This window comes from Annulohypoxylon maeteangense (genome assembly GCF_022496945.1).
Source record: "Annulohypoxylon maeteangense strain CBS 123835 unplaced genomic scaffold GGS22scaffold_1, whole genome shotgun sequence".
Lineage (NCBI taxonomy): Eukaryota > Fungi > Ascomycota > Sordariomycetes > Xylariales > Hypoxylaceae > Annulohypoxylon > Annulohypoxylon maeteangense.
This window is the reverse complement of record NW_025953248.1, coordinates 3238614-3264886: the sequence shown is the minus strand read 5'-3', so window position 1 is coordinate 3264886 and position 26273 is coordinate 3238614. Positions and strand designations below refer to the sequence as shown.

Below are 26273 nucleotides of genomic sequence, written 5' to 3'. Positions count from 1 at the left end.
ACCCAAATTACCGTGCCTCTTACCCAATTAAGTCTAGAGATTCACTCACACTAAAGCTTTTAGCCTTGTAAATGGCGAATCGATAGCTTAGATTTTCCCCTTCCAAGATTTTACATATGACCTCATCCGACAGAGACGGAATCTTCGAAGTAAACATCGACTGACGAACGTTCGACCTGTGGGAAATATTCCACTTTCACACACCGCAATCTCATCTATCGTTTGATCCTAGCCTCGTCTCTCGAATACCTTACCAAGAATCGTCCAGACAGAGAGAAGAAATTTGCAAATTGGCGTTCCTATTGGATCGAAACAAATTTCCAAACCCTGCCCTAATTGTGGGAGGTTTTCCTTTTGGGTATCTACCGAGACAACGGAATACCGAAGAGAGCTCCTGGTCCCTGCCCGCCCTGCCTGCCATGACATGAACCAGAGAACCAGTTATGTCCGACCGTACCTCCGAGCATAGATCCATATAACTCTTTTAGAAAACCGCCGTCCCAGCTAACAAAGCGGAAAATGTCCCTAGTGGCAGAGTAAGTTCTGCACATCCCAACCCATTTCCATTAACCATGAAAATGAGGCTTAACGTTACTTAGCCAAGTCCGACGGTTGGACGCGCAGCTAGATCGTGTTCCTCTCAGCCACTTAACAAGCTATGACGCCACCCGAGCTGCCATAAATTTGGATAGTCCTCGCGTCAAAGACTTGTTGAAAATCATCAAATCATTATCGGCAGGCTCTGGATCGCAAAGTGTTCTCCCCGCACGGCAGGTCCAGTCTCTCCTATCTCAATCCAGCTTATTATCAGAACATGGTGAGGAGATATCAACAACCCAATATGAGGCAGAGCTCGAATGGATATTGGTCAGCAAGGCCACTGTTCAAACGTACGGTATCATTTTAGATACACTGCTAGATCAAATTATCCCATTGAGTGACCATATCTGGTATTGGGACGATATAGTATCATCCCCGACATACAGCAGTTTCTACTTGGTGCAAACTTCTCCTATCCGTCTTTGGGCTTGGTCTAGGGACATCTATCACGACAGCAAGATCAGATTCCAGCAATTCGCTAGTGGCGATGCTTCAATTAGGGAGTTCGAAGCTGGATCACACGCAGAAGCTATCCATGATAGCATTACCCAGCGATGGAGACAATTCTACGGCATCGTGAGAGAGACCATACGAGAGAAGTCGCTTCTCAACATACAACGAACGATTATGTCACCCGTTGCTCTTTGTCGTTCCGAGGCCCGCAACAAACAAGTTAAGTTGAAGAGGCTTAGAGAAATGACATCCAGTGGTCTAGGTGTTTTAATCGACGAAGGTCTTGTGTTCAATAGCAACGGAAGTGATGACGGAAAGAGCGATATGATCCTCTCGGCAAATCAAGAGTGGAAAGGAGTTGTGGAACGAAGTGTAGCTTTAATGGACATGGTACTCAAGGATGTCTTAACGCTGAACGTTGGGGTTGCCGACTTTGAAGATAGGGTCTTTGCTGGTGTTGAAGAAGATCCGGAGTTGTCAATCCAAGCCGAGGAGGACGGAATTACTCGTCCCGCCATAGTAGCCAAAAGGATCCAAGACTTGTTGGAGACCCATTTACCGGGACACCTCTCTGCAGCAGAAAAACTAGTGGCAGAGAACGGACGACCATCGAGACTTGTGAGGTATTGGCTGCCTGCCACAGTACTTCTCTTCTCTTCGACAACGATCCTTCGAATACTTGTCAACAAGAACCAAGAGATCATACATTGGATTAGAGATCTCGGGGTTACTGTGCGAGACTTTTGGTTCAACTGGATTATTGACCCTATTCGTAAGGTTATTGGTACTATTCGTCACGACGCGAATAGCGAAATTGCTATTATGAGCCGTGATAGCCTTCAGGCGGACAAGGAAAGCTTAGAGCGTATGGTAGTCGACTTCGCTCTTGACAAACCAAGTGCCGCAACCGGTGCGTCATCGTTGTCGGAATCGCAAGTTGCTGAGATCAGAGCCAAGGTTCGAGAGGGAGATGTGACTCCGATTCTTCGCGCGTACGAAAAAGACCTGCGCAGCCCTCTCAAGGGCACCGTCCGAGGCGACCTGGTCCGAACTTTACTTATCCAAGTGCAGAAGACGAAAGTCGACATTGAAGTTGCCTTAAGCGGTATTGATGCTCTCCTGAAGAGTCAGGAACTTGTTTTTGGCTTCGTGGGACTCACTCCCGGTATTCTTGTGTCCGTCGGAGTGATGCAGTACCTCCGTGGGGTTCTAGGAAGCAAACGTGGATTCCGTGAGACCCGAAAAGCTGGCAAGTGCGTCCGGGTCCTTCGCAACATTGACCGCATCTTATCCGAAGCAACACCTACACCAAACAACCTGTTGTCATACAAGGATCATGGTCTCCTTGTATGCGAGGTGCATGTCCTACGACGCCTCGCACAAAACCTCATTCCGGCCGACATTGAGAAGGATTTCCTGGAAGACTTGGATGACCTTGCTAATCTCAAAGGCATCCAGTCACAATTGCGGGCCTTGGATAGGATACGTTGGGCGTATTCTAAGTGGCTGAGATGAACATAGCAGTCTTGGTAGTTATGACCGTCTATTGAACTGAATGACAAAAGATTATTGACCAGTAGCGTACTAATCCAATGTTGGTGACAATATGTATTAAAAGTAGGTACTCTGTAGGTAGGTTACGCGTACTATTTGTCATTTGAACATTTTGAGTTGATACTCAATGCGGATCCCCCTTTGTCAGCTTAGTGGTTACTTATCTCTTGGTACTTGTACCGTAGCCCCTGACTGTATCAAATAACTTGTTGAGCAATGGCTTAACTATGAGTTATGTCTTATAGTCATCTTAGGACTCGGGTTAAAAAGAATTGCCTACTTCATACATACTATGCAACTATAAAATGGAATTCTAACATTGAATAAGCCCCTTTTTTACGTATCTCGATGAGGCAGCTACATACACTATCAAGGTAGGCCTAGTAAACTCAACCACCAGGTCCATCGCATCGGTATTGGTAAACGCATTAAAAGGTCCACCCCAAACTTGGAGGTATACCTTACATAAGCCCAGTACGTAGAGTGCAGCCAGGTGTATCCTAGCACGAACTAAAACCTTTTTAAGGTTCTAGACAATCATCTACAACTTGGAAGTAGGAGTCACCCAGAAATAGGGTCTAGAGCACAGACGGTGACTTCTCTTTAGATGCAAAGAAAATAATATGAGTATTAGATTGTTCGAAAGTTTGAGGCTACCTCGATTGGTTCATTAATTCATTTAAGTCTTCGCATTGTAGAGATGCACACCGTTTTTCGTCCGACTTAATGCATAAGGTCCACACTTTTAATCCATTTCCATCTCAATGTTCCACTAACATTTTGCGAACTTGAGCCCTTTCAAGGTTCCATCTTCCGAAAGTGCAGAAACTTGCACCAAGTACACCAAGCAACGCAAAGTGCTAGTACCAAAGAGAGTTAGACAGTTCGATTACTGCGCCAAGACCCAGAGCAACCAAGGGTACAACTAGGTACAATTAAATGTACCACTGCTGGCTACCAATTAACGCTACCGCTACCGCTACCTACGCTACATACGCTACCACTGCCACGGACGCTACTATTACCTACTGCTACTGCCACATCTGACGACACGTCTTAGGTTGTTTGTTCTAGAGTAGCGAAGAAATATCCTGAAACTCATCATTGCCTCCCTTAACAACCAGGACGAACGAGCGAATACCCCGTAAAGCATTCTCTGCCGTCTAAGACGAGCGACTCTGCCAAAATGTCGGGCAATCGAAACTATGACTTCTTAGTATGTTCACTCTTCGCCTTCTTCGCCCTTCACCCTTCACCATCTCTTCCTTCGAACTACCCGCCAAGATCAAGATAGATAGGGTATCTATGTCTAATATGGCTCTTCAAACATCATTCTACGTCATGTGTGATCTTCGAAACAAACTAGCATTTACTGACGATGCCCGATTGATATAGATTAAACTCCTTCTAATCGGCGACTCTGGAGTCGGTAAATCCTGCTGCCTGCTGCGATTCAGCGAAGATTCGTTCACGCCGTCATTCATCACGACCATCGGCATCGATTTCAAGATCCGTACGATCGAGCTAGATGGCAAGCGCGTCAAGTTGCAGATTTGGGATACAGCTGGTCAGGAGCGATTCCGTACCATCACGACGGCCTATTATCGCGGCGCGATGGGCATCCTCTTGGTTTACGACGTTACAGATCAAAGATCTTTCGAGAGTAAGAGCCGCCATACATGTCTCAACCTATTTCAACACTCTTGTCTACACAAGGCTAGCCTGGTGATTCAAGAGGGGCTCGAATGAGCTATGGGCACCAGGACGTGCTTATGTTCTATGTATAGCAACATTCAAGGGTCTCCAGACGCTGACGTAATGTACAGATATCCGGACATGGTTTGCCAACGTAGAGCAGCACGCCACCGAAGGCGTCAACAAGATCCTCATCGGCAACAAGTGTGATTGGGAGGAAAAGCGTGTCATCTCTACAGAACAGGGCGAGGCGTTAGCTAAGGAGCTGGGCATCCCCTTCCTCGAGGTCTCCGCCAAGAGCAACATTAACATCGACGAGGCCTTCTACAGCCTCGCTGCTGACATTAAGAAGCGCATCATAGTCACCTCCAAGACGGACGCTCCATCGTCAGGCGGCGTTAACGTCGCTCAGGGAGAGGGCAACGGCGGTCTAGGGAAATGCTGCTAAAGCAGGTCGCTGTCTAAGCAGGTTAAGAGATACTATTTCGAAACGAGAGACGGCAATTGTCAATGTGTAAAGGCGAGGCGAGGCGCTAAGCTAGGCTGATTTGAAGGACTGGCAAGTTTCTTGTTATCAAGCGAAGTTTGCAGTAGACCGAGGCATATGATTTATGGAGAGACCAAGAGCAACCCCTGATGGACACCGATGGAGACGAAAGGAAAGTGTATCACACCTGAGAACGAAAGAGGGAACGGAGTAAAGTCAGAAAGAGAAAGCAAGGCAGAGACTTTGCTTGGTACTTCATGATAGACATTCACACACAACACACAAACGCACACACATACGCGCAATAGGAAGAATGAGGCTGGGGGCTAGTGATGGCGAAACTATATTGGCGGAGTTTGGTTGATATGGGTCTAATACATTTTCCAGTCGTCACGCGGTCGTCTCTGTTTTGATTCCCCGTCCTTGCGAAGAGTCTTGATACCGATACCTGCATTTGATCGTCCCTTTTCTCGTCTTCAACTAAGAATAGCATGTCATTTCTGAATTCCGAAAGTCCTTGCCCCTTGCCTTGGACTGTTCGTTTAAACTGTGCTATGATGTAAAAATGATAATGAACTTCGATTGATTCAAGTACAAGGTTTTTTAGCTAGTATACTATATTTCTCGATATTTCACCACAGCACCGAGGTGTTCAGTGTCCTAGTCTCATCCCACCATATCTGTTCCTGATCCTCCCCTTCGACACTCGAGCGTATATAGAACTGCCTCCGGTGCCAACCCCGAACGAAACGATGTGCCTCTGCGCTATCCATGAAAGGCACGATGAAACGTGGATATCGTCTATACTCCCTATCATCCACGACCTCCCGCTCCCCCTCCTCACCCACCTGATCCAAAGCAGCCTTATCCGCCTTCTTCAAAACACTCTTCCCAAACGGCAAGATCCCATGCTCCAGATCCGTCACCCGCCACGGCAGATTCCTCTCCACCCCATCCTCCTCAATCGCCGTCCTCAGCGTCTCAACGGGTATCCGGCCCCCGTCCACCGTAACCAGAACCAAGTGTCTCGTGCCCGCCCGCTGCGCCAGCCGATCCACAAACGACATGTCCCGGACATCCAAATCCGCGATCCGCTCCCTCCCCGCCCCGGTCGCCGGCCACAGTCGGTACATCTGGCTCCAAGGCACGAGCGTAAACCCCTTGATCTGCGCCGCGACATCCATGCCCAGCTCATCCTTTAATAGTCCAAGCGGCACGGGTACTCTATTCCACCGTTTCCCCCGAGCGGTCGAGTGCGCGTGCTTCTTCGCTAGTTCCCACAGCCGCGCGACTTCGGCTTGGTAGGCGAGCGCGGCGGCGTCGCTGTCGAATAGGATGAAGTAGTGCCCGAGCCCGCGGAGGGTGTCGGGGTCGCGCGCTTGGATTACCCGTGACATCCCGTTGACCCAGCCTTCGACGTGGCGCCCTTGTGGTCCTAGGCGGAGGAAGTCGGGTTCCGAGAGGGTGCTGCTGGCGGCGCTGAGGATGAGCATTGATTTGGCGCGGAGGGGGACGTCGGATGAGGGGGTCGCGGGTGTGGTGGTGGTTTCGCTGGTGTCGCTGGTGTCGCTGGAATCGGAGGTGGTGGGGATGGTGGGAGGTGTTTGGGGGAACGAGGGGAAGAGAGGCGACGACCATGGGTTCGAGGCGAGGCGGGCTTGCCTTGCTTCGGCTGGGAAGAACTTTTCGAAGAGGGATGGGGTCGGGGATGGAGGTGGGTTTATGGGTTGCTCTTCGTCATCTTTGTCGGTCTTCGGTTCGGACTCGTTGGGTGACGAGGGTGTGGAAGGTTTGGATTCTTGTCGGCGGCTGCTACCGTGAAGCGGTGCGATGGCTATGAGTGTTGGTCGCCATGCTGCTAAAGCGACTACCGATCGTGGAGATGGTCGCTGGAGCTGTCGTAAGAGCATGAGGCGACGAGGTGTGATACCCAACGCATTGCAATGCAGATGTTGGAATTTGAATTGGTAGAAAAAGTTGGAGCTAAATTGAGTTTGGGATTTGGATAAGATAGTTGGGAGGGGTTTACCAATCCGCACGGTCTTACAGCTGGGATAGCGATCAAGGCTTACTTCTTAGGGCTATTAAGATGATTTCTATTGGTCATATCAATTGCTATAATACCCCGCACTGTACGTTTAATCCCACCATGCAGCATTTTAGTCACTTCACTCATGAGAAGTTTAACATTCTACTATAGACAGACATTGACTCTTGAGAGGAATTATCATTCTCGATATCTATAATGAGAGCAAGTCATAGCTACAAGAGTCACATTTTTAATAACGAGCCTCCTGGATACTAATGGCAATGATCAAATTTGCATAGGTATATCCAAATCGAAACACGCCAAAAAGTCAACCAGACTTATAAGCAATTATGGGAAAAGACGATTTTAAAATACGGCTTCAGCCACAGGACGTCGCAAACCAAAAGAACCCTACGCATAAAAACGCTGCAAAAATATTCATCCATCCAACCACCTTCGCTCAGGGGGGCTTTACCACAGCACATCTCTGCAATGTCCAGACAGATGGGGCCGTTCGATTAGAAGCAGTTGCTTGGCCGGCTCCAGATAAGAATGTTGCCAACAACATCATCTCTATTAGTCGAGTCTTTCAAAAGCTAGCTAGTGTAGAACTTGGTCAAATAGCTAGAGTGACTCCTGGTAATGGACCCGTTCCCGATGCTGCCGTCGTTGTTATGAGAGAGATAACACCTGATGCTGTCCCGTTACCTTCTTCAGAACAGACAAGATGGCAATATCATCTAGAAAGTCGGCTAGGTAAGTTGCAATATCGTTGTCTCTTACGTTCGTAATTTCGAGTAACAATGTCATTGCTTTTTATTCACAACAACTACCCCGAAGCTACGTGGGGTGAAAAGTAAATGTTTTTGTTAACTTATAAATATTTTCTTCTCATAACTTTTATCATAATTCTACTATCTACTATTCAATCTAACAGCATATATAGAAATAGCGGAGTTCATCTTACCTGAAATATCATTTGATGAAATCGTCTTAAATGGATCGAGACGTTCATTCGTAGTTACATCTGTAAACGGAAGAACGGATTGCGTTGCGAAATATGCACCAGGAACTACAATTGTCGAGTTTTCCAATGAAGATGCAAAGAGTACGGGGGGTAAGTTAGAAGTCAACTTACTCCCAGCTATGCGGCATCAAGTAAACGAACTTAACGAATTCTTCGACGACTTTGACGTTGAATTCGAAGGATATACGATACCGACTTATTCATGTGGCATCATAATCCATGGAAGCCATGGGACGGGAAAATCGATGCTACTTGACCAAATTGCAGCTACAAACTGGGGTAGAGTTATACGGCTCACTTATAATGAAAAGCCGTCCACCATTCAGAGTTATTTTAAAACAGCGCTCGAGCAGCGTAGTCCAACCATTATCTTAATCGACGATATAACGAAGTTAATAGGAAAGGATCAATCAAATCGCCAGGTCATGGTCGAGACTATTGGTGAGGCGCTTGATGCTTTAGCGAATAAGGCACGTCAACAAAATAGGAGACCACATGTCTTAGTTGTTGCTACCTGTCTCGATTATCTAAATGATATTCCCCATACTCTCCAACGCCCTGGTCGATTTGAGGAGCATATAGCCCTCCCCGTTCCAGACGCACAAGGTCGGAAAGAGATTATCAAGCATCTTAAGCCAACCTTTTCTCCTGATGTCTTCGATCAATATATTTCAGACCTTGGTGATCGCACACACGCGTATACTGGTGCGGATTTACGCAAAGTCCTATATAGGGCCACCAAGGCATGGAGGAAGCGAGTAGGAAGCCCCTCCAAGACACACCCCTTAACGTGGGATGATGCTGTGAAGGGACTTCAAGAAGTACGACCTACCGCTATGCATGACATAAATCTCAAGCCACCCACCGTGCGCTGGAGCGACATTGGCGGGTACGAAGAGGTCAAAGTTGCGCTCCAGAGAGTGCTTCGACATCCTACGGTACGTTTCCTATCTTAAAATAGGGTATTAACACTAATCTAAAACTCAGGGTTCTCGTGCGCGAATGTCAAAACCGCCAAAAGGCGTGCTACTCTACGGTCCTCCCGGCTGCTCTAAGACCATGACAGCGCAAGCCATGGCTACAGAATCAGACTTCAACTTCTTTGCCGTTAAAGGAGGCGAGCTACTCAACATGTACGTGGGTGAGACCGAGCGCTCCATCCGCAACCTGTTCAAGCGCGCCCGCGAAGCCAGCCCCAGCATCATATTCTTCGATGAATTCGACTCAATCGCCGGGTCGCGGTCGGGTCCTAGCGGTAGCGGTAGTAGTGGTGGCGTCCAAGCCCTCACGACACTACTAACTGAAATGGACGGGTTCGAGCGTATTGGCGAAGTCTTCGTCCTCGCAGCTACTAATAAACCTGAGCTCCTGGACTCGGCGCTGCGAAGGCCCGGCCGGTTTGATGAACTCATCTACGTCCCGCTACCAGATGCCAAGGCAAGACAAGCTATCTTTACGGCTAAGGCTAAAGAGCTCGAGTTCCCAACAGATATAGACGTTGCAGAGCTGGCGAGCCGCACAGAGGGATACTCCGGCGCGGAGGTTGCAAGGATATGCGATAAGGCGTTTTGGGATGCGGAGGATGAGACGATGCCCGCGATGGAGGTTCTGATTAAGGCGATTGAGAAGACGCCGAGGTTGGTCACCGGGGATATGTTAGAGCATTATAGGGAGTGGGGAGAGAGGTTTAGGTCGTAGGTATGAAGTATAAAGAGAATAACCTTAGAAGTCACCTACGTATAGTTGCTAAAACTAATTCCGATATTCAACATTTACCTATATATGTGGTATCACTCATCCGTTGATCTAACGACAACAACGCTTATGATAATGATCACAGCCAATTTGAATAGGTTGGGGTTAGTAACTGTGCAGACAAGGGCTATGTAACCAATCCCACAACCACAAAAAATAGTTCTTAAGGTTCAAGTTGCCGGAGGATAACGAAATAGAAAACAATTATAGAGAACAAAAATACAAAAAGATGATTTCGTCCAGGCTCGAACTGGAGACCTTCAGTGTGTTAGACTGACGTGATAACCAACTACACCACGAAACCAGGTGAGTATTCAATTCTCTTATGGATATTGTAACGGGTTCTAAAATGGCATTAAGTCGCTTGGAAACAACCTTGCATAAGTGGTGGCATAGCTAGTGGCTCCACTCCAACAAACCGGAGAAAGAAACTCAGCAAGCAGACCGGCAAATTCCTGCGGAAATAAAATACAATTTCAGCAACTCCTATCTACAACTCGGATTCTCCTTTGTATTACGTGTGCAATCTATTATTCTTTCCCTCTTCAGTGGAAAGAGACATGGCTTTGACATATTGACATTTCATGCCATTCTTACGCCCTCCGAGGTGGAAGCCGCTACCCACGGGATGGGACTCGCTAGGCGGTTTATGTAAGAAACCGTCGTTCGATTTATCGCGTGCTACGTACCTAGATACGTACAAATCGGTACATTTGCGGAAGGTGGAGCGGAGTCGTAGATCTGTAAAGAGCGAAGGTTTACCGACTTGTATCAGAATAGAAATAGCCAAAAAGTATATATATAAAGAGACGATATTCTAATTCTAACTCACAATTGTCGACTTCTGAATTATCTCATTGACATACGTTTGCATGTCTCAGATAATTGTCGTTTTATGAAAGATTCGCCTTCAATAGCTACTTGAAAGTAAGGCTTGATTAGAGTGAATTGGCCGCTATGGACTCCAAACAATTCCGAGAAGCGGCCATCTCGTCCATCGACGACAGCAAGTTTCACCCCTCCTAAAACCTCACTCAACCACCATAATTCTAACTTACCACAGTCGTCAAATACTACGACACAATTGAGGAGCGAAGAGTAGTCTCCAATGTCGAACCAGGCTACCTCCGAAAACTCCTACCGGAAGAGGCACCCGAGCACGGGGAAGCCTGGGCCGACATCCAGAAAGATCTCGAGTCGAAAATCGTGCCGGGTCTAACACACTGGTCTCACCCCTTCCCTCCCCCCCATGACAAAGCAAAGCTTGAAAGTAACTAACACTCCCTAGGCAATCACCCAACTTCCTAGCCTGGTTCCCCTCATCGAGCAGTTTCCCCGCGATGCTGGGGGAGATGTACTCGACGGCCTTCACAGGCGCAGCATTCAACTGGATCTGCAGCCCGGCGGTAACGGAGTTGGAGACCGTAGTGCTAGACTGGATGGCGAAAGCGTTCGGGCTGCCGGCATGCTACCTCTCGAATGGCCCGACCAACGGCGGCGGCGTCATCCACGGCACCGCCTCCGAGGCCATCGCCACGGTCCTCGTCGCCGCTAGGGACAAGTACCTGCGCGAGGCGACGTCACATATTACTGACGAGGAGGAGCGCGAGGACGCGATCGCGATCCGTCGTAGTAAGCTTGTGGCCCTGGGGAGCGCGGCCACGCACAGCGCGACGAAGAAAGCGGCGCAAATCGCCGGCGTGCGGTTCCGCGCCGTCCCAGTGCACGCTGAGGACGGGTACCGGATGACAGGCGCGGAGCTCGGGCGCGTTGTCCGCGAGCTGCGCGCCAAGGGTCTCGAGCCATTCTACCTAACAGCGACGCTCGGAACGACAGACACCTGCGCCGTCGACGACATGGACGGGATCGCGTCCGTCCTCGCCGAGCTCGCGCCCCCGGGAAAGGGGGAGATCTGGGTGCACGTCGACGCGGCGTATGCGGGCGCCGCGCTGATATGCCCGGAGTACCAGCACCTCGCGAAGCAGTTCGACAAGTTCCACAGCTACAACACGAACCTGCATAAATGGCTCCTCGTCAACTTCGACTGCAGCGCCGTCTGGGTGCGCGACAGGAAACATCTGACCGATGCGCTGAGCGTGTCGCTTGCGATTCTCAAGAACCAGCATACTGACTCCGGCCTCGTTACCGATTACCGCGACTGGCAGATCCCGTTTGGTCGACGCTTCCGTTCTCTAAAGGTCTGGTTCGTCGTGCGCAGCTACGGCATCGAGGGGTTGCGGAAGCATGTTAGGAAGCATATCGGTCTAGCGGAGACGTTTGGGGAGCTACTTAAAGGCAGGCCGGATCTATTTGAGATCGTGACGGGTCCGCGGTTCGCGCTGACAGTGTTCAAGGTCGTGGGGAAGAAAGGGGAAAGCACGTTGGAGGAACAGAATGAGTTGACGAAGAAGGTGTATGATCGTGTGGTAGAGGACGGTCGCATCTTCTTGTCGAGCACTGTTGTCGGTGGTGTGTTTGCTATTAGACATAATCCCGCCACGCCGCTGGTGGAAGAACACCATGTTAAGAAGCATTTCGAGATACTAGCTGAAGCGGCTGAGAAAGTGCTTGCTGAGGTATAGATATAGATGAGCATGTATTAGATAATGAGATATGTTCTATGAGTCATAGTATCCATGCCCGTTAAAGTCTAAATCTGGTATATTGATTCATTATTCATAAGATCGTAGAGTATAAATAGCACAATTATCCCGTGATAACACCGTTGCCGTCAATGAAGAAGTATTGGGGTCGCTGCTAAATGGCCATACTCCCGTTGTTAAATGTTGCCGTACTCCCTGCTTAATCCAATGTCTTAAACTATTTCATGCTTTTTGCTATGCACCGTCTTATCTGATATACTGTTCCTAATGAGGTATGCCCAATGCAAAAGGGGCGGATCGTATTCGATATAAGTGGTAACGAGGGTATGTCGTATCTTCAGAATGGGTATTAACAAGTATCAACTACCACGAATCGCGACGACTTCTTCCGCCGTGGTCGTAGTAGTCTTGGTATTTTTGACTGTCATCATATCCCCTATCGTACCTCGATTGTTCGTAGTACAGGTCGTCCTCGATATACCTCGGGTCCTCTCTTCGGTCCACCGACCGACCACGATCGCGGCGACTTCTTCTCCCCTTTTCGAGGTCTACCGTGTCTTTCGCCACGCTTCGATCGCTCCCTCGATCACTCCTACCGGCATGGCTGCTCCGTCTATCTCTGCTGCTCTGGCTATAGCTATCGTTGTCCTGGGCGTCAGGGTCGAAGGTGCCGTTGCGGATCTGCTGTTCTCTCCTGCGGCGGCGACGCTCATCCTTCTCGTTGCTTTCTTGCCCTTCCCTCTCCTTGCGCTCTTCGCGCTTCTTGACCTGCTTCTCGATATCCCAGGCTAGTCCGATGCCGATCATGCCTAGGACCAGCGGCCCGGTCCAGTCGAACGGATGCTCCTTTTCGAGCTCCTTGCGCGCAGAGCGGTGCTCTGGATGTGCCCGTGAGGGGAGGTAGGCGCGTGGGTTGGCAGTAGAAAGTTTTCCCATATTTTATTTATAGATGTGTTGACGTTGTTTTGTGTAGTAGATTTATAGGATGATTGTAATCACTTAAAATTGACTACTCCAAAAGATATAAATAGGATAATATAGATATATATGTGGCGATTTAGTTATATATTTGGCCTAACATGGCGTAAATATAATTGCAGGTTCACGGACTTGCCCTATATTATATACTTGGATACCTAGGTATCTATATGAACTGGAGATGGGATCGGGATACAAGCGAGTGTAAGGGGTGTAACTGATACACGCAGAGCACTACAAAAGCCTAAGTAAGCCTCATTGGCGTGGGTAGGTCGCCCCAAGGGGTGATGTACGTGGACATTGCGGGATGCCATCATCGAAATCGAATCAGAAAGATGCGGCGCTTTTCGATGAGGGAATTGGACGGGACTTCGCGAAAGCGAAGGATCAGGGGTCGAGACGATTACCGTGGCTGGGAGTATGATGTCATTCCCGACGTCCGGAAACACAGAAAAAGCCATGGTTAGGGATGTCCTAATCTCGATTCGGTTTGGCGTATTGATTTGGCGTCTGCCGTCACTCAAAATCGGACCCGTCCGGACTTTCATTCATCGAAACTCAACTTATGACGATGGCAACCTTTTAGTAAGAGAGACATCCCCAACCAACAACAGATTGATTCCCTGTCGTCATGTAGTAACCCACGAACAACGGATACCTGTCAACCACATGACATATCGTTGCTGCCACCCCGGGCAGCCCGGAGCATTATATCCATGTAGCCATGTTGGTGAGCGAAAATCATGCGAAGTAATCCAAACACAGCATCCGGAGCTGTAATTTTTGAGGCTAGATAGAGCCTTAGAAGCAACTATCCGTCTGAATGTCTTAGACTCATAGTTAGCTGAATGTCGCTGCATATACGCGAAACACGTACAATGTTACTCAGCATCTTGATCCCATTAGCGAATGGAGATATCCGATTAATTCCACTCTTGCAAAAGAATGATAGCCCGTTTAACTGCTGAAGCCACTAATGTTGTTCTATGCTACCAGGCGATGTCGATTTGAGTTTGACCGCCTAGTTACTCTCGAAATTCGAGGCATCAAGGTGATGTCTTGTGCAATCTTCCGAATTGTCGAACTTGATCATTAGTGGAATCTCGCCCGACAACATGTAGCCTGGTACATGACATCCGATACGAAGGGTTGGTGGTAGTTCCTCCATGTCTGTGGTTTACTTTTGTATTTATTTGGAGGAAGTTATTTTCTTTCTGAGTGCCAATCTTGTTCTTCACATTTATTGTGTCGAAGAGGTTGAGAGTTTTTGAAACAATTCTACAACCTTCGATGTGGTACAGACGAGAGGTATTTAACAGGACATTGGAATCCACGACATCATGATGATGAAGGTGTAGTTTCCTCTCTCCCATCGTCGTACGGTGATTTGAAATATACGCACAAACTTGGTCATTGTATCGTCATTCGCTAGCGCCCTCCAATTACAGAGCTTCACAAGGAAATCACAACCTTCGCCCCATCGCAAGTGCGAAACTATAAATGAGGTACTAGACATTTATCAAGTTGAACATTTCCTTAGCGAGGAGTACAATATTCGCCCTTTACACTGCTATCCCGACAAGTCCGAGCATGATACTCTGCGTGAAGGTCACCAACCCCCTACCTTGGGGGGTTTCCCGGGGAATTTTAACCGTATATGTACAGTATATATACGGCTCCAAATATGAACCGCTCAATTACTTTTATGGAACGTTGCGCGCAAAATTTTAGCTTCGGCTCCAGCCAATAATACGACTCAGAAAAGTTCAAACGTCACTAAATTAGACTAGCTCAAAATATTTAAACGTTTTAATATTCGAACGCTCCAATTAGAATGAGCCGTAGATATACCCCATTGAGCGGTTTGATTTATTGAACCGTTCAGATTTTTGAGCCGCTAAGCAGTTAAGCGGTTCAAACGCCCCACCACCTGAATAAAAGAAAAAAGGCATTTCCAAGTACTACTCTCATACTATTTGTATGGGAGTAATACTTGGATCATTTGGATTATTCAGGTTACACAGTTTAATTGCACAGTTTTTGGATATACTCACACTCGAACCATGGGTTTTACTGATTTTAATTGGATGGATGAGCTACGGTCGCTTTGCCACTTGACTAAGGACTACAAGGTTCACATGCGAATACTACGCGTAAGTGAATAAGGTTCTGTTTTAGTATATGACCAACCTAGAAAGCGGGGGCTTTTAACCTAAAATGGCCCGGTGCACGTGCTGATATTGCATTAGCGGTTCGAAATTCGAGCGCTCGAATAGTTTAAGCGGTTCAAATTGATTGAGCGGTTCAATCCAAGTTTGAACTGTATATATACGATTCAATTGGCTGAACGAGGAAATAACGATTCAATTAGGTTAGCGTTGCCAAATTCATGAGCGTTTTAGGAAAGAGCCGTATAAATTTAGCTCAAAGGTTGAGCCAATCAAATTTCGAACGTTCGAATAAGGAGCTGTTCATTGCATTAAGCCGCATAGATACGGTAGATATTTAATGAACGGAAAGGTAACGGTAAAGATAACCCCCCCCAAGACGGTAAGGTAGAGTCCTAGAAGTGGCGCCTAGGTAGCCACTACCATCAATCGGCCTCAAAACCCGGGTTTTGACCCGTACTACACAAAGTTGAGCAGTTTGATGAAACGGGTAATCTACATAGCGAACATGCCCTCTCATACTACACGTTTACGGTAAAGATATTGCGCTTCTATTAGCTATTCGGTTCATCACTAGCGGAAGACAATGCCTAAAGAAACTTATGATGGTCATAAAAAGAAACTGAATTGATGATAAAGGCTTCATAAAGAAGCAGTACAATAAACTTATGCTTTTAAACTCCAAATAAATCAATCTCCTTTTTGTTCCTCCATACTTTTACACTCAGAGTCAATCTCCCCTTTCCCCCCTATTCCCTATTATTAGGAAACCTCACCACCCCCTTTTAAAATGATAGGATTGTATTTAGGTAAGGATAATAATATTAATAGGTGCTCTGAGCATCCTCATTATCATCCTCCCCCAAAGCCGGCGACTCCTTGGTCTCGGCAACGGGAGCATCGGCTCCCATGGCAGGCGTGTTAGCCTTGTCATCAGGAGTCTTACTCCTTGCAGAAAGCCTCGAGGCAGCCCTCTGCTGGATCCTCCTCTCTATCCTGTCCGCGATACAGTACTCGCACTTGGTAAAGAAGTGACCAGGCAGAGCCTCGGTTATCTTACCACACTTCCCGAAGCCGATAGGTTTGGCTTTGGGGCATGTGTACTGGCGCACGACCGTAGGCTCGCCTACCTCGTGCTGACCAAGCGTACAGAAATAGACGTTGAAGCCTTGCTTGCACATTGTCGCGGTTTATTAGCTTATGCTTTTGAGTAGTGTTAGTAGTGTTGGTAAGGTAGGGTTGGGTATGAGAGTAGGGTAGAGTGGTGATCTGGCTACTAAAATTCTTAGATGCACGATGCTTTCCCCGAATATATAGACTATAGAATAGCTCTAAACGACGGCGTTGTTGAGTAATAAGGAGGTTGTTCAGGAAAGATGAGGATGTTTGCTAACGCCGATCAAGTATCTACGAGAGTGGTTGAAGAACATATATGACTGTCCCGAAACAGTTATCGGCCTGCTGTCTACTCTATTACTTTACACTATTGAGTCTATGGGAGTCTAGATGGTTTTCGAAACTCCTGTTCTAGCCACATTGAATCCACGCTTTCGCGAATGTCATTCACTCAATCCAGCGTCGTTCCATTACCAGTAGCATTCGAATTGATAATCCACCTTAACAGAGGACTCAGACCACCAACTATCTTCTTCTCGCCATCATCATTGGGGTAAATGCCATCTTTCAAGAATGTATTCGGAAACGGGTATATGTCGTTGACGTAAATAGGCGACTCAGTCTTATTCTGCTCCTGAGCCCAGTCCGGGATCATACTGTTGAGATTGTTCACTGGCTCCATGTTGGTTGGCAACGGAACTATGGTGTTTACCTGGAAGCATACTGTTCAGTGGCCAATAAAAGGGCTAAAATGAAAATGACAGGATATATCTTACGATGATTTTCATATACTCGTTGTGCTGCCTCATTGTCTTCACCATATTCGTATAAGCCTCTACAACATCCTCCAACCGTCGTCCTCGAGCGATGTCATCTGTACCTAGCATGAATGTCACGATGTCCGGCTTAGTCTCGTTAATCCAGTTTTCGATATGATCGTATGCGATATCAATGGCAAGATATCCCGAATGACCCTCGTGATGCTGTTTGGCAAAATCTTCGCCCGCCGTATCGCACCCCTGGGTGTTATTCACTGATCCAACAAACTCAACTCTATCCGTCATATTATTCGCCTTCAGGTCGTCCCATAGTTTTGCTCGCCAACAGGTAAGCTCGGTCAGGTTATCTCCCAGTGGCACTTTAGGACTGTGTGTTAGAATCGAGCCAGGAAGAGATACTATAGATTAAAACTCACTAATTTTTAATCTTGTTTGAGAAGATACAGTGGCTACCATGCAAGTCCCTGCCAAGAACCATCTCAACTTCATTGTTGCGACGCTTCACTCTAGGAATATCGTGCTAAATGTAGAAGGAAATGCGATATAGTGATAGGAGGAGACACCAGTTTCTAAACTTCGAATAAATAATAGATAGCCAAGAATCTCAATTATTTATTTCTATAGGAACTCTGACAGATGGCTTAATGGCACCTTGGTGATCCTCTAGACCTGTAACGGCCTTCTACAGCACTGAAGGCTCCGAACATCGAAACTGGCAATGATATTCGACTTCTATCCTTCTCTGGAATCCTAACTTGTCTGTTGATGGGTTGAGAGCAAGCGGGGTAGGGCAGGTATTCATATGACGGTAACTAAGAGTGATTGCTACGAGGATTTATTCATATAGCCTGAAAGAGAACGTGGTCACTGGAAGACACGACGTAATGTAACTATAAGGATATTCCAAGATTCTTCCGAATATTGTACCTTGCTCACCCTTTTTTTATCTGATATATGACACAGCACTCGGTATCCCCTACCAGCATGGTTGTTCTCTTTTCACTTATGTGTCACACGGTAGGGAATGCAATAGTATCATGTGATCTTAATGTGATGCGCCGACGTGTCATCGACAATATTATTACCAATTACCCTTACTATTAATGCTTATATACTTGCACGACGTGGTGCCATCGTTCTTCTCAATGCCTTCTTCGCTTCCGTCTCCTCAACTAACGGAAGCACGCCTTCTTCTTTGAGCCGGTCTAGGAACTCTTTGCCATACTTGTAGCCCAGCCCATAAATCTCATCAAACTTCCCGAAGTCTAGAGTCCCGTATTCATCAATTGGGGGACGCATGTAAATGCATCCTGGGGTCATTTTCGCCCGTTCCAGGGCGTCTACACTGGACACGTAGGCCAACCGAGCTTGGATCTCGGCCAGAGTAGGAGGATTAGGAATGCTTGAGAAGGGGTTCCACCTGTTGAAGAATGCCCAAACACCCGAAAGAGAGTCTCCGTAGCCTTGAGGTGTGTCATCGTCCAGAGATCCTACATCGATGGCAAAAATGACGGATGCACCGAGAGACTTCATGTGAGAGACGGTGAGATTGTCGATGTATCCGCCATCTAAAAGCATGCTGCCCTCATCGCACAACGGCGGAAGTAGACCGGCTAATGACATGGATGCTCGTACATATCGCCAGGCATATCCGCTGGTGTGGATTTCAGGTCGGCTCTTGCTGATATTCGTAGTGTTGCAATAGTATTCTAGCCAAAAATCTTCGATCTGGTGCTTACCAAAGGTCTTGAAGATTCCGCGGTTGAACTCGTGGCCGGTAGTGTAGGAGGCGGACGGATATGTCAAATCTAGTGCGAAGCGCCACATGCTCGCCATCCTTCCGGCGAACTTCTTAGCTAGACCAAACATAGGTACTATATCAGCATGGCGCGCATAGAGGGCGCCGATGAATGATCCGATTGACGTGCCGCCAACGATATCGATGGGAATACCAGCCTCTTCCAAGGCTTTGATTATACCAACTTGTGCAATGCCCCGGGCGCCACCCCCTCCAAGGACAAGACCAATCGACTTGCCACATAGTCTCCTTGCAAGTCTCTGGAAGTCTCCCTTATAGGGGGCGTCAGGCGAGTAATATGGCCTTTGCCGTATCTTCTGGACTGTATACTTCTGTATCTCAGCCTGCAGAATTTGTACACGCTCTTTCAGAGTCGGTCCACCCTTTCGTGCCGGCGGATGTGAGGAAACAGTGTTCGCTTCGAAGGCCATCTGTAGATGATAATGACCGCCATTAATCCAAACACGATTTCTCAACCAAGCTCTTGTTAACCCGGGCGGAGAGTATCGATCGGCGTGAAGGAGAACCAATGTTTTACGCGCGGTTGATTTCATACCAAGCATAAATCGTTCGTATTCGCCTATTTCGGGAGATCCTTCGGCTAGGCCTACAAGAAGAATACAGTCGGCTTGCGTGATACATGTCTGGGTCCAAGGTGAGGTCACACTCGTGTCTAGAAATTCAGGTTAGAATTGCACATGACTAGAAGCTTGACTTGAGATAGTATAAATGTGCAGTAGGGTCAGGAAAAAATTAGAGTTTAATGCCTTCATAGACGGCGCTCTGGATATAATTTGTTCATCATACCAAGGGGGAGGGATGCGATTAAGAGAAAGACCACTTACCGGCAACATAAACAACCAACCCGTATTTCTCTTCCAAATCGGCAAGGTAATGGGATAATTTCAAATTCCCCATTTTGTTGAACGCATGTTTACCGAGGTGGCTGAGAATTGCGGCTTGGTTGAGGGACGTGGCGCCATTTGGCGTACCAACTTGCGTCAGAGCATTCATCAAGCGGTTTCCGAAATCAACTACAGGTATGCCAGCTCTGACTGGAAGAATGGCCACGGTCCTAATATTGAGTGTCGACGAAATCTTGTTAATTGATGTACCAGCAGTAGCCTCTTTTCCCATGAGGTTAGATGGATCATCGACAAGTAGTCGCATTCGTGCTGCTATTATCTTTGATATTTTGATCGTGATATTAGGGTGTTCCTGAGCAAGGCTGTTGAATAGGGTACGAGGAAACTTGACGAGCTCTGTAGCACGGATGGCGTGTAGAGTTCCCGAACGAGTGGACTCGGTCATAACTTCCAGTTCACCAACACTGTCGCCTTGACCAAATTCTGCGCGGACATTCATTCCGCCATCCCTCCGGTCTTCTACTAGCCGTAATCTCCCGTTGAGGACGAGATAGATAGCCTCACTCTCTTCGTCTTTGTGGAACAGAACTTGTCCAGCATTGACTTGTACCCATTCAAGGGCAAAGTCGATGTGAAGAATAAGTTTTGGAAGTAGGCTGGTCAGTCGTTTTGCCATTGTCAAAAGCACAATGGGATATCTCTCCACGATCTTCTCTAGGGTTGCCCGAGGAATGAAGCCAACGTATACATCCGTCTTTGCAACTACATCAATGAATGACCTATATGACGAGACGGTACCGACGTAACCTGCAAGACCACCTGGTTTCACGAGTCCTACACGGCGACGATCCGGTCTGGTACTTTGTTTGCCGTTAGGGGTGCGATTAGAATCTTTGACTGGCCCGAGGGGTGACGACCTCCGAGCTTCCTGGGATTCCGCCCTGTGCATTGCGGTCGTTGATGTCCTGCTCGAAGAACTTAGGATATTACTACCCGAATCCTCTAGCGGAACACAGATATCAAGGAATCCATCAATGACATAGTAAAGCCCTGGGCTTCGCTCGCCCTGTTCGACTAATACAGATCCTTGTCGAAAGAATACAATTTCGACATCATGTTTCATCTCCGAGGCAAGAAATTGTACGTTCGGGGTACTCATAGAAATGCCCCCAGAAGTCATCGATTCAGCGTCCCAGTCTGTCGCGCCGTCAAAAGGATCCATAAACCCAAACGCATTGCTACTAAAAACCGCCTTCTGCCTTCGTTGATCGTAAGAGACAAGCCTTGGAGACCCTTCTGTGGATCCCGGGCCTCTGGACGATGACCCTCCACTGCTCATGCCTAAAGCCTTGAAAACGCATTCTAGTACGGATACTCGGAATAAATTGTCTTCGTCTACAGATTCGCGAGGGTCAATTGATAAACGAGCCCGCTTCTGTGTCGCGAAAGGGTTGAAAGCACGTTGACCTAGAGGACTCGCGTCGGCTTTCCGAAAAATATCGGGTATCTCTAAGTTGCCAGACGATCCCCCACCGCGGGCGATCTGGACATTAGCCAGTAGATCGCCTGGACTAGGAGAATGAATCGAAAGACGATCTTGTGGGGGTACGATTATAGAAGCCACCACAGACTGAGGACGAGCACGACTCATTGCTTGCAACGCGGCTTCCTTTCGTAGACTTGTCGACGAACTACGACGGCGAGCAGTCGCCGAAGCGTTGTGCAGAGCAATTCCTTTGCCACTTTCCTCTTCACCAGCCCTCTCCCTCTCCTGCTTGAATTTTTCCTTTAAACGTTCCAAGGCATCACCTCGGAGTATGTTTGGTAGCTGACAAGTTGTGTAATGAATCATATTCTTCTCTGTGTGAAGAACTTCGTTGGTTAAGCCGAGATAGTTATATGCAGTCGCCAGAGTGACGCGCTGAAATCTAGACAAGATCACATGAACTATATGAGCTGTGGCTTTGGGATATACTCGAATTAACCGGCGAAATGCACTTGCAGGTATTATCGCAATCGTTGTATCGACTGTTGCCCTAGCGATGATATCGGGATGAACAGATGTGGCGGTCCGTTTTGGAATAGGACGATTGGCCTTCCGAGGCATTGGTGAATCGTCTAAGGAAATGGGAGGGATTTTCGGTAGGGTGGGTTGGCTAGGAGAAGAGGGAGCAGTAACCTCGGACTCGTAGGCTACTGCCGACCCCCTATGAGCCCGGTCAAGATCCGTAGCCCCAGTTAAGAAAACTGGCATGTCGTTTTCATGAGTAAAAGTAGCACTAGATAAACGCTGATGGGTAGAATGTTCATCGTTGCCGCCAGGTTCTAGAGCATCTTCCGATGGTAGCTTGAGCTTGACATCTTCTGTGAACAGTGACATTATTGAAAAAAGAGATGACATAGGATTTCCATTTCGGACTTCGGTCAGGAGCTGATATCGTTGTTGACCAGGGACAGACTGTTCGTCGTCAGAGAAGGAAGAGGGCATCGAACTTCCATGAGGTGCAGCATATCGAGATGAATGATCGGGGTTAGAGGACTTGACAAAAATCTCCACAAGCCCATCTACGACGAGACAGAACCCCTTTTCCTCCTCCAGGTTTAGCGTCTCTCCAGCAATTAACTTTCTGGTCTGCATACTCCTAGTCAACTCGTGAAATACAGGACGCTCTAGGTATCCAAAAATCTTGATGGCACTTAGAAATTCGTCTAAGTAATTAGTGAGACCTGGTTTAGCTCCTTCATCGTGGCCTTCTGGGAAGAGATCTAGTTCGGGTTCTTTGCGCTGTGGCTCTGGAGGGAGGCGGGAGTACATGTTCAAGTAGCGATATCTCACAACCCAGGTGACTGCAGAGGCCATGAGTAACAATATCAGAGCCCTATCTTGAATGTTAGCATATCGAAGCTAGACAGGTTGAGGAGATCCTTACAATGTTGTAGCGTTCATCGTCACTGTCCAGGTAGTAGAAAACAGTGTGAAAAGCAACGTTGGCACAGATATTGTGGTAAGCTTGAGGCTCCAGTACAATATTGATGAGAGGATATGCAGTATGAAAAGAACTAATCGAGCAATGAGCCCGAGCCACGAAGAGGAACCCTGAGAACGAGCGACATCGTCTACCCTTGTCACAGCAGCTGCGACAGCGACCGAAGAGCTGTTTGCGATGGTCGAGACGGCCTGAGAGATGGCCATTTCGACCTTGGTGGTGGTGGAATGGTCCATGACCGTAGACTGTAAGGCAAGATATACGATCTATTCAGCTGACATTCAATACTTGTAGTACATCATAACTGAAGAAATCATCCTTCTGAACGATAGAAAAGCCAAGTACCGGCTTTGTCTACCGACTTGCTGAAGCTGGAAAAGTGTTTCCAGTGTATGTGAGGCGCCAGAGACATTTGGGCTGGTTCGAGGAGTAGATATAAAATTATTGAAGGAGAGAAAACTCCGAGACATGTGCAGCTGGTGGAGTGTTCGTCGAATTTGAAGGTACCCCCCCGGCCAAGTGGATCTTTTTAATTATTGGTCTATTGATTACGGCGGATGAATTCTTCCGTATATTCTAGCCACATATACTTAGGTACCTACTGGTTCTTCTAGTTAACTTTCGTCTTTTCTAGGTAGATCGTGGCTAATAATGTGGCTTTGAAATCTCATAGTACCTTGTAACCCCGCCAAACCTAGGAGAACTTTGGGTACCACACCCCACGCTCAGGTCATAAAGATTTCGATCATTGGCAAATTTGTGACTCCCGCCTTGCACAGCAAGAAAATAATTTATCAAGCAGCCTGGTTTACTACGGCGACGCGCACGATATTCGCAACACCACTAGACGAACTGATTTTCCAGATTCATCAATCAGACAAGAACGACTACTGGATTTACGACCTACAGAGAAATTTCAAACCCGCCTAAGCGCGCGATCTTGGGCCAACAATCGACTTTCTCTAATCAATCATATCAAGGTCGCCCATTATTATTCTCGCCCAAGATGTCTTTAACAAACTGTCGCTTTTACGAGGAGAAGTATCCGGAGATCGATAGCTTCGTCATGGTGAATGTCAAGCAGGTTCGTGGGCTAGCGCCGTACATAATATTTCAAGTTTGCCTAACACAATCTATCGTTTAGATTGCCGATATGGGTGCATATGTCAAACTGCTCGAATACGATAACATCGACGGCATGATCTTGCTTTCCGAACTCTCCAGACGTCGTATCCGAAGTATCCAAAAGTTGATTCGCGTCGGTCGTAACGAGGTGGTGGTCGTACTCCGAGTCGATAAGGAGAAGGGTATGTGCAGCAAGCGAGGATATAATGGCGCATGGCCGCAATGCTAATTGCAATTAGGATATATCGATCTCTCGAAGCGTCGTGTTTCTCCCGAGGACATCGTTAAGTGCGAAGAACGATACAACAAGAGCAAGATGGTCCACTCTATTATGCGCCATGTGGCCGAAAAGACTCTTGTTCCTATCGAGACTCTATACGAGAGCATAGGCTGGCCCCTAAACAAGAAGTACGGTCACTCCATCGACGCATTCAAGCTCTCTATAACGTAAGTAGTAGTTCTTTTGCTGTAATTCAATCATCGCGTGCTGTGGCTTTCTCGTGGCTTACATATATACGTAGGAACCCCGACGTGTGGAGCGATATCACATTCCCAAGCGAAGCGGTAGCGGAGGAGCTGAAGTCCTACATCGGAAAGCGCCTGACACCCCAACCCACGAAAGTTCGTGCCGATATCGAAGTCACCTGCTTTGAATATGACGGAATCGACGCCGTTAAGGCGGCTCTGAGGACAGCTGAGGCTCAAAATACAGCGGAAATCCAAGTGAAAGTACGACTCGTATCTCCACCTCTCTACGTTTTAACTAGCACGTGCCTGGACAAGAGCATCGGTATTCAGCGACTGGAGGAGGCCATTGTGGATATTCGCAGCAGTATTACGAGCGCGGGTGGTCAACTGGTCGTCAAGATGGAACCGAAGGCAGTCACAGATTCGGATGACGCAGAATTGCAGGCATTGATGGAGAAACGAGAACGTGAGAACGCGGAAGTTAGTGGAGACGAGAGCGTCAGCGAGAGCGATGACAACATTCCCGAGACCGTGTAAGTTGTCGTTGGGTACAGATAGGGGCATTTCAATTAGTTCTACAGTTCCACCGCATGGGATATAGGGCTAGGTCAGGGGTACCTACCTGGAGGTCTTGACTTTTACGGGACATAAAAGTACCTAGCATGCGAATAGAGCATCGTGATTTCGGAATGAAATAAAATTGGCGAAAATTCTACTTGTACGGTCTGAAGCTTGACATGTGGTAATTAGATGAATCCTTAATGGATATTTCACTGCCAGGGTATGGTAGGTATGTACCTGAAGTATCTTGTTGTTTAAAAACATATATATTATTATCCGAAGTTGATATCATGATGTGTAGCTAAGAAGGTATCCACTTCCAGCTAAATTTCACTGGTGGGGTTTCAAGTATTCGATTATCAAAGTTCTTAGCTTCAATACACTTCAACGTCTTGTTTAAGAGTTTAGATCTTATTCCAGATCAAACCTCCAATTAACTTGCGCCCGATGGCATTTCGGCCGGTATGGTCAAAGATCAAACGTGAACGGGGACGTTATGGTAGAATCGGATATCATTTATTCGCATTCGCAACATGGATTCCAATGATCTCCATGTTCCACCACTACATTGGCGAATTCGCATGGATTAACGGTCCCTCGATGTATCCGTTTTTAAACGCGGAAAAAGACCAGACAACGCGGAAAGACATAGTGATCAACTACAAACTCAATGCGCAATACGGGTTAGAGCGAGGCATGATCGTTACTTTCTGGTGTGTAACTCATAGTTTCTCTAAAACATGCCTGTGATTTTTCCTATTTGCTAACCATAGCTCGCTCCCAGGAATCCTACTGATCCGGAGCTCATTGCCGTTAAAAGAATTGTTGGGCTTGAGGGCGATATCATAAACACACGAAGTCCTTACCCGTCTAGTACTGTCCGAGTGCCTATGGGACATGTATGGGTTGAGGGAGACGGAGGCGAGCGCTTGAGTAGGGATAGTAATAGCTATGGACCAATTTCGACAAATCTGATAATTGGTAAGGTCACGCACGTCGTGTGGCCGTGGCATAGAGCCGGTAAAGTACGGTGGTGGGAATTCCCTAGGGACATTAGGAATTGAGCAATATAACAATTGTCTTATCGCTATTGTTGGTTCTCCCAATCCCTCTCCATTTTATACATACGGTCCTACTGTAGCTACATGGGCATGACGGCGTAAATCCACCATGACGAGAGTGCTGCTTCGACACAGATGCATATATCCATGAAGAGAACTACCT

At 47.4% G+C, this 26273-nt stretch overlaps 9 protein-coding genes and 1 non-coding gene across 10 annotated transcripts; 5 read left to right on the top strand and 5 right to left on the bottom strand.

Moving 5' to 3' along the window:
* Positions 1-519: 519 nt before the first annotated feature.
* Positions 520-4750, top strand: GGS22DRAFT_177310 (NCA2-domain-containing protein; the record flags this gene model as incomplete). Its single annotated transcript, XM_047963507.1, has 4 exons — positions 520-536; positions 600-2555; positions 4065-4270; positions 4434-4750. 4 exons carry the CDS (start codon positions 520-522, stop codon positions 4748-4750), a joined length of 2496 nt encoding a protein of 831 aa, XP_047824280.1.
* A 599-nt stretch (positions 4751-5349) lies between these two features.
* GGS22DRAFT_150910 (uncharacterized protein) lies at positions 5350-6755 on the bottom strand. Its single transcript, XM_047959387.1, has one exon. The coding sequence runs from the start codon at positions 6697-6699 to the stop codon at positions 5422-5424; it is 1278 nt and encodes a 425-aa protein (XP_047824279.1). The 5' UTR covers positions 6700-6755; the 3' UTR covers positions 5350-5421.
* A 413-nt stretch (positions 6756-7168) lies between these two features.
* On the top strand, positions 7169-9543 carry GGS22DRAFT_183788 (AAA-domain-containing protein; the record flags this gene model as incomplete). The annotated part of the gene is made up of 3 exons (XM_047964128.1): positions 7169-7574; positions 7765-8783; positions 8833-9543. The coding sequence occupies 3 exons, from the start codon at positions 7169-7171 to the stop codon at positions 9541-9543; spliced, it is 2136 nt and encodes a 711-aa protein (XP_047824278.1).
* Positions 9544-9830: 287 nt separating this feature from the next.
* Positions 9831-9904, bottom strand: GGS22DRAFT_t6. Its single transcript has one exon. It is a non-coding gene; the product is annotated as a tRNA-Val (tRNA).
* A 444-nt stretch (positions 9905-10348) lies between these two features.
* GGS22DRAFT_150908 (pyridoxal phosphate-dependent transferase) lies at positions 10349-12229 on the top strand. The gene is made up of 3 exons (XM_047959386.1): positions 10349-10606; positions 10664-10826; positions 10889-12229. The coding sequence occupies exons 1-3, from the start codon at positions 10558-10560 to the stop codon at positions 12180-12182; spliced, it is 1506 nt and encodes a 501-aa protein (XP_047824277.1). The 5' UTR covers positions 10349-10557; the 3' UTR covers positions 12183-12229.
* Positions 12230-12235: 6 nt separating this feature from the next.
* Positions 12236-13239, bottom strand: GGS22DRAFT_13639 (uncharacterized protein). The gene has a single exon (XM_047958598.1). The coding sequence runs from the start codon at positions 13137-13139 to the stop codon at positions 12567-12569; it is 573 nt and encodes a 190-aa protein (XP_047824276.1). The 5' UTR covers positions 13140-13239; the 3' UTR covers positions 12236-12566.
* Positions 13240-16860: 3621 nt separating this feature from the next.
* On the bottom strand, positions 16861-17733 carry GGS22DRAFT_194507 (carbohydrate esterase family 3 protein; the record flags this gene model as incomplete). The annotated part of the gene is made up of 3 exons (XM_047965511.1): positions 16861-17177; positions 17242-17603; positions 17661-17733. 3 exons carry the CDS (start codon positions 17731-17733, stop codon positions 16917-16919), a joined length of 696 nt encoding a protein of 231 aa, XP_047824275.1. The 3' UTR covers positions 16861-16916.
* A 551-nt stretch (positions 17734-18284) lies between these two features.
* Positions 18285-23366, bottom strand: GGS22DRAFT_150902 (lysophospholipase NTE1). The gene is made up of 3 exons (XM_047959385.1): positions 22839-23366; positions 19888-22787; positions 18285-19715 (listed from the first exon to the last, which is right to left on the bottom strand). Exons 1-3 carry the CDS (start codon positions 23129-23131, stop codon positions 18352-18354), a joined length of 4557 nt encoding a protein of 1518 aa, XP_047824274.1. The 5' UTR covers positions 23132-23366; the 3' UTR covers positions 18285-18351.
* A 264-nt stretch (positions 23367-23630) lies between these two features.
* Positions 23631-25231, top strand: GGS22DRAFT_150900 (translation initiation factor 2, alpha subunit). Its single transcript, XM_047959384.1, has 4 exons — positions 23631-23979; positions 24040-24202; positions 24260-24467; positions 24542-25231. The coding sequence occupies exons 1-4, from the start codon at positions 23902-23904 to the stop codon at positions 25023-25025; spliced, it is 933 nt and encodes a 310-aa protein (XP_047824273.1). The 5' UTR covers positions 23631-23901; the 3' UTR covers positions 25026-25231.
* A 155-nt stretch (positions 25232-25386) lies between these two features.
* On the top strand, positions 25387-26115 carry GGS22DRAFT_150899 (LexA/Signal peptidase; the record flags this gene model as incomplete). Its single annotated transcript, XM_047959383.1, has 2 exons — positions 25387-25762; positions 25834-26115. The coding sequence occupies exons 1-2, from the start codon at positions 25497-25499 to the stop codon at positions 26111-26113; spliced, it is 546 nt and encodes a 181-aa protein (XP_047824272.1). The 5' UTR covers positions 25387-25496.
* Between the last annotated feature and the right edge of the window lie 158 nt (positions 26116-26273).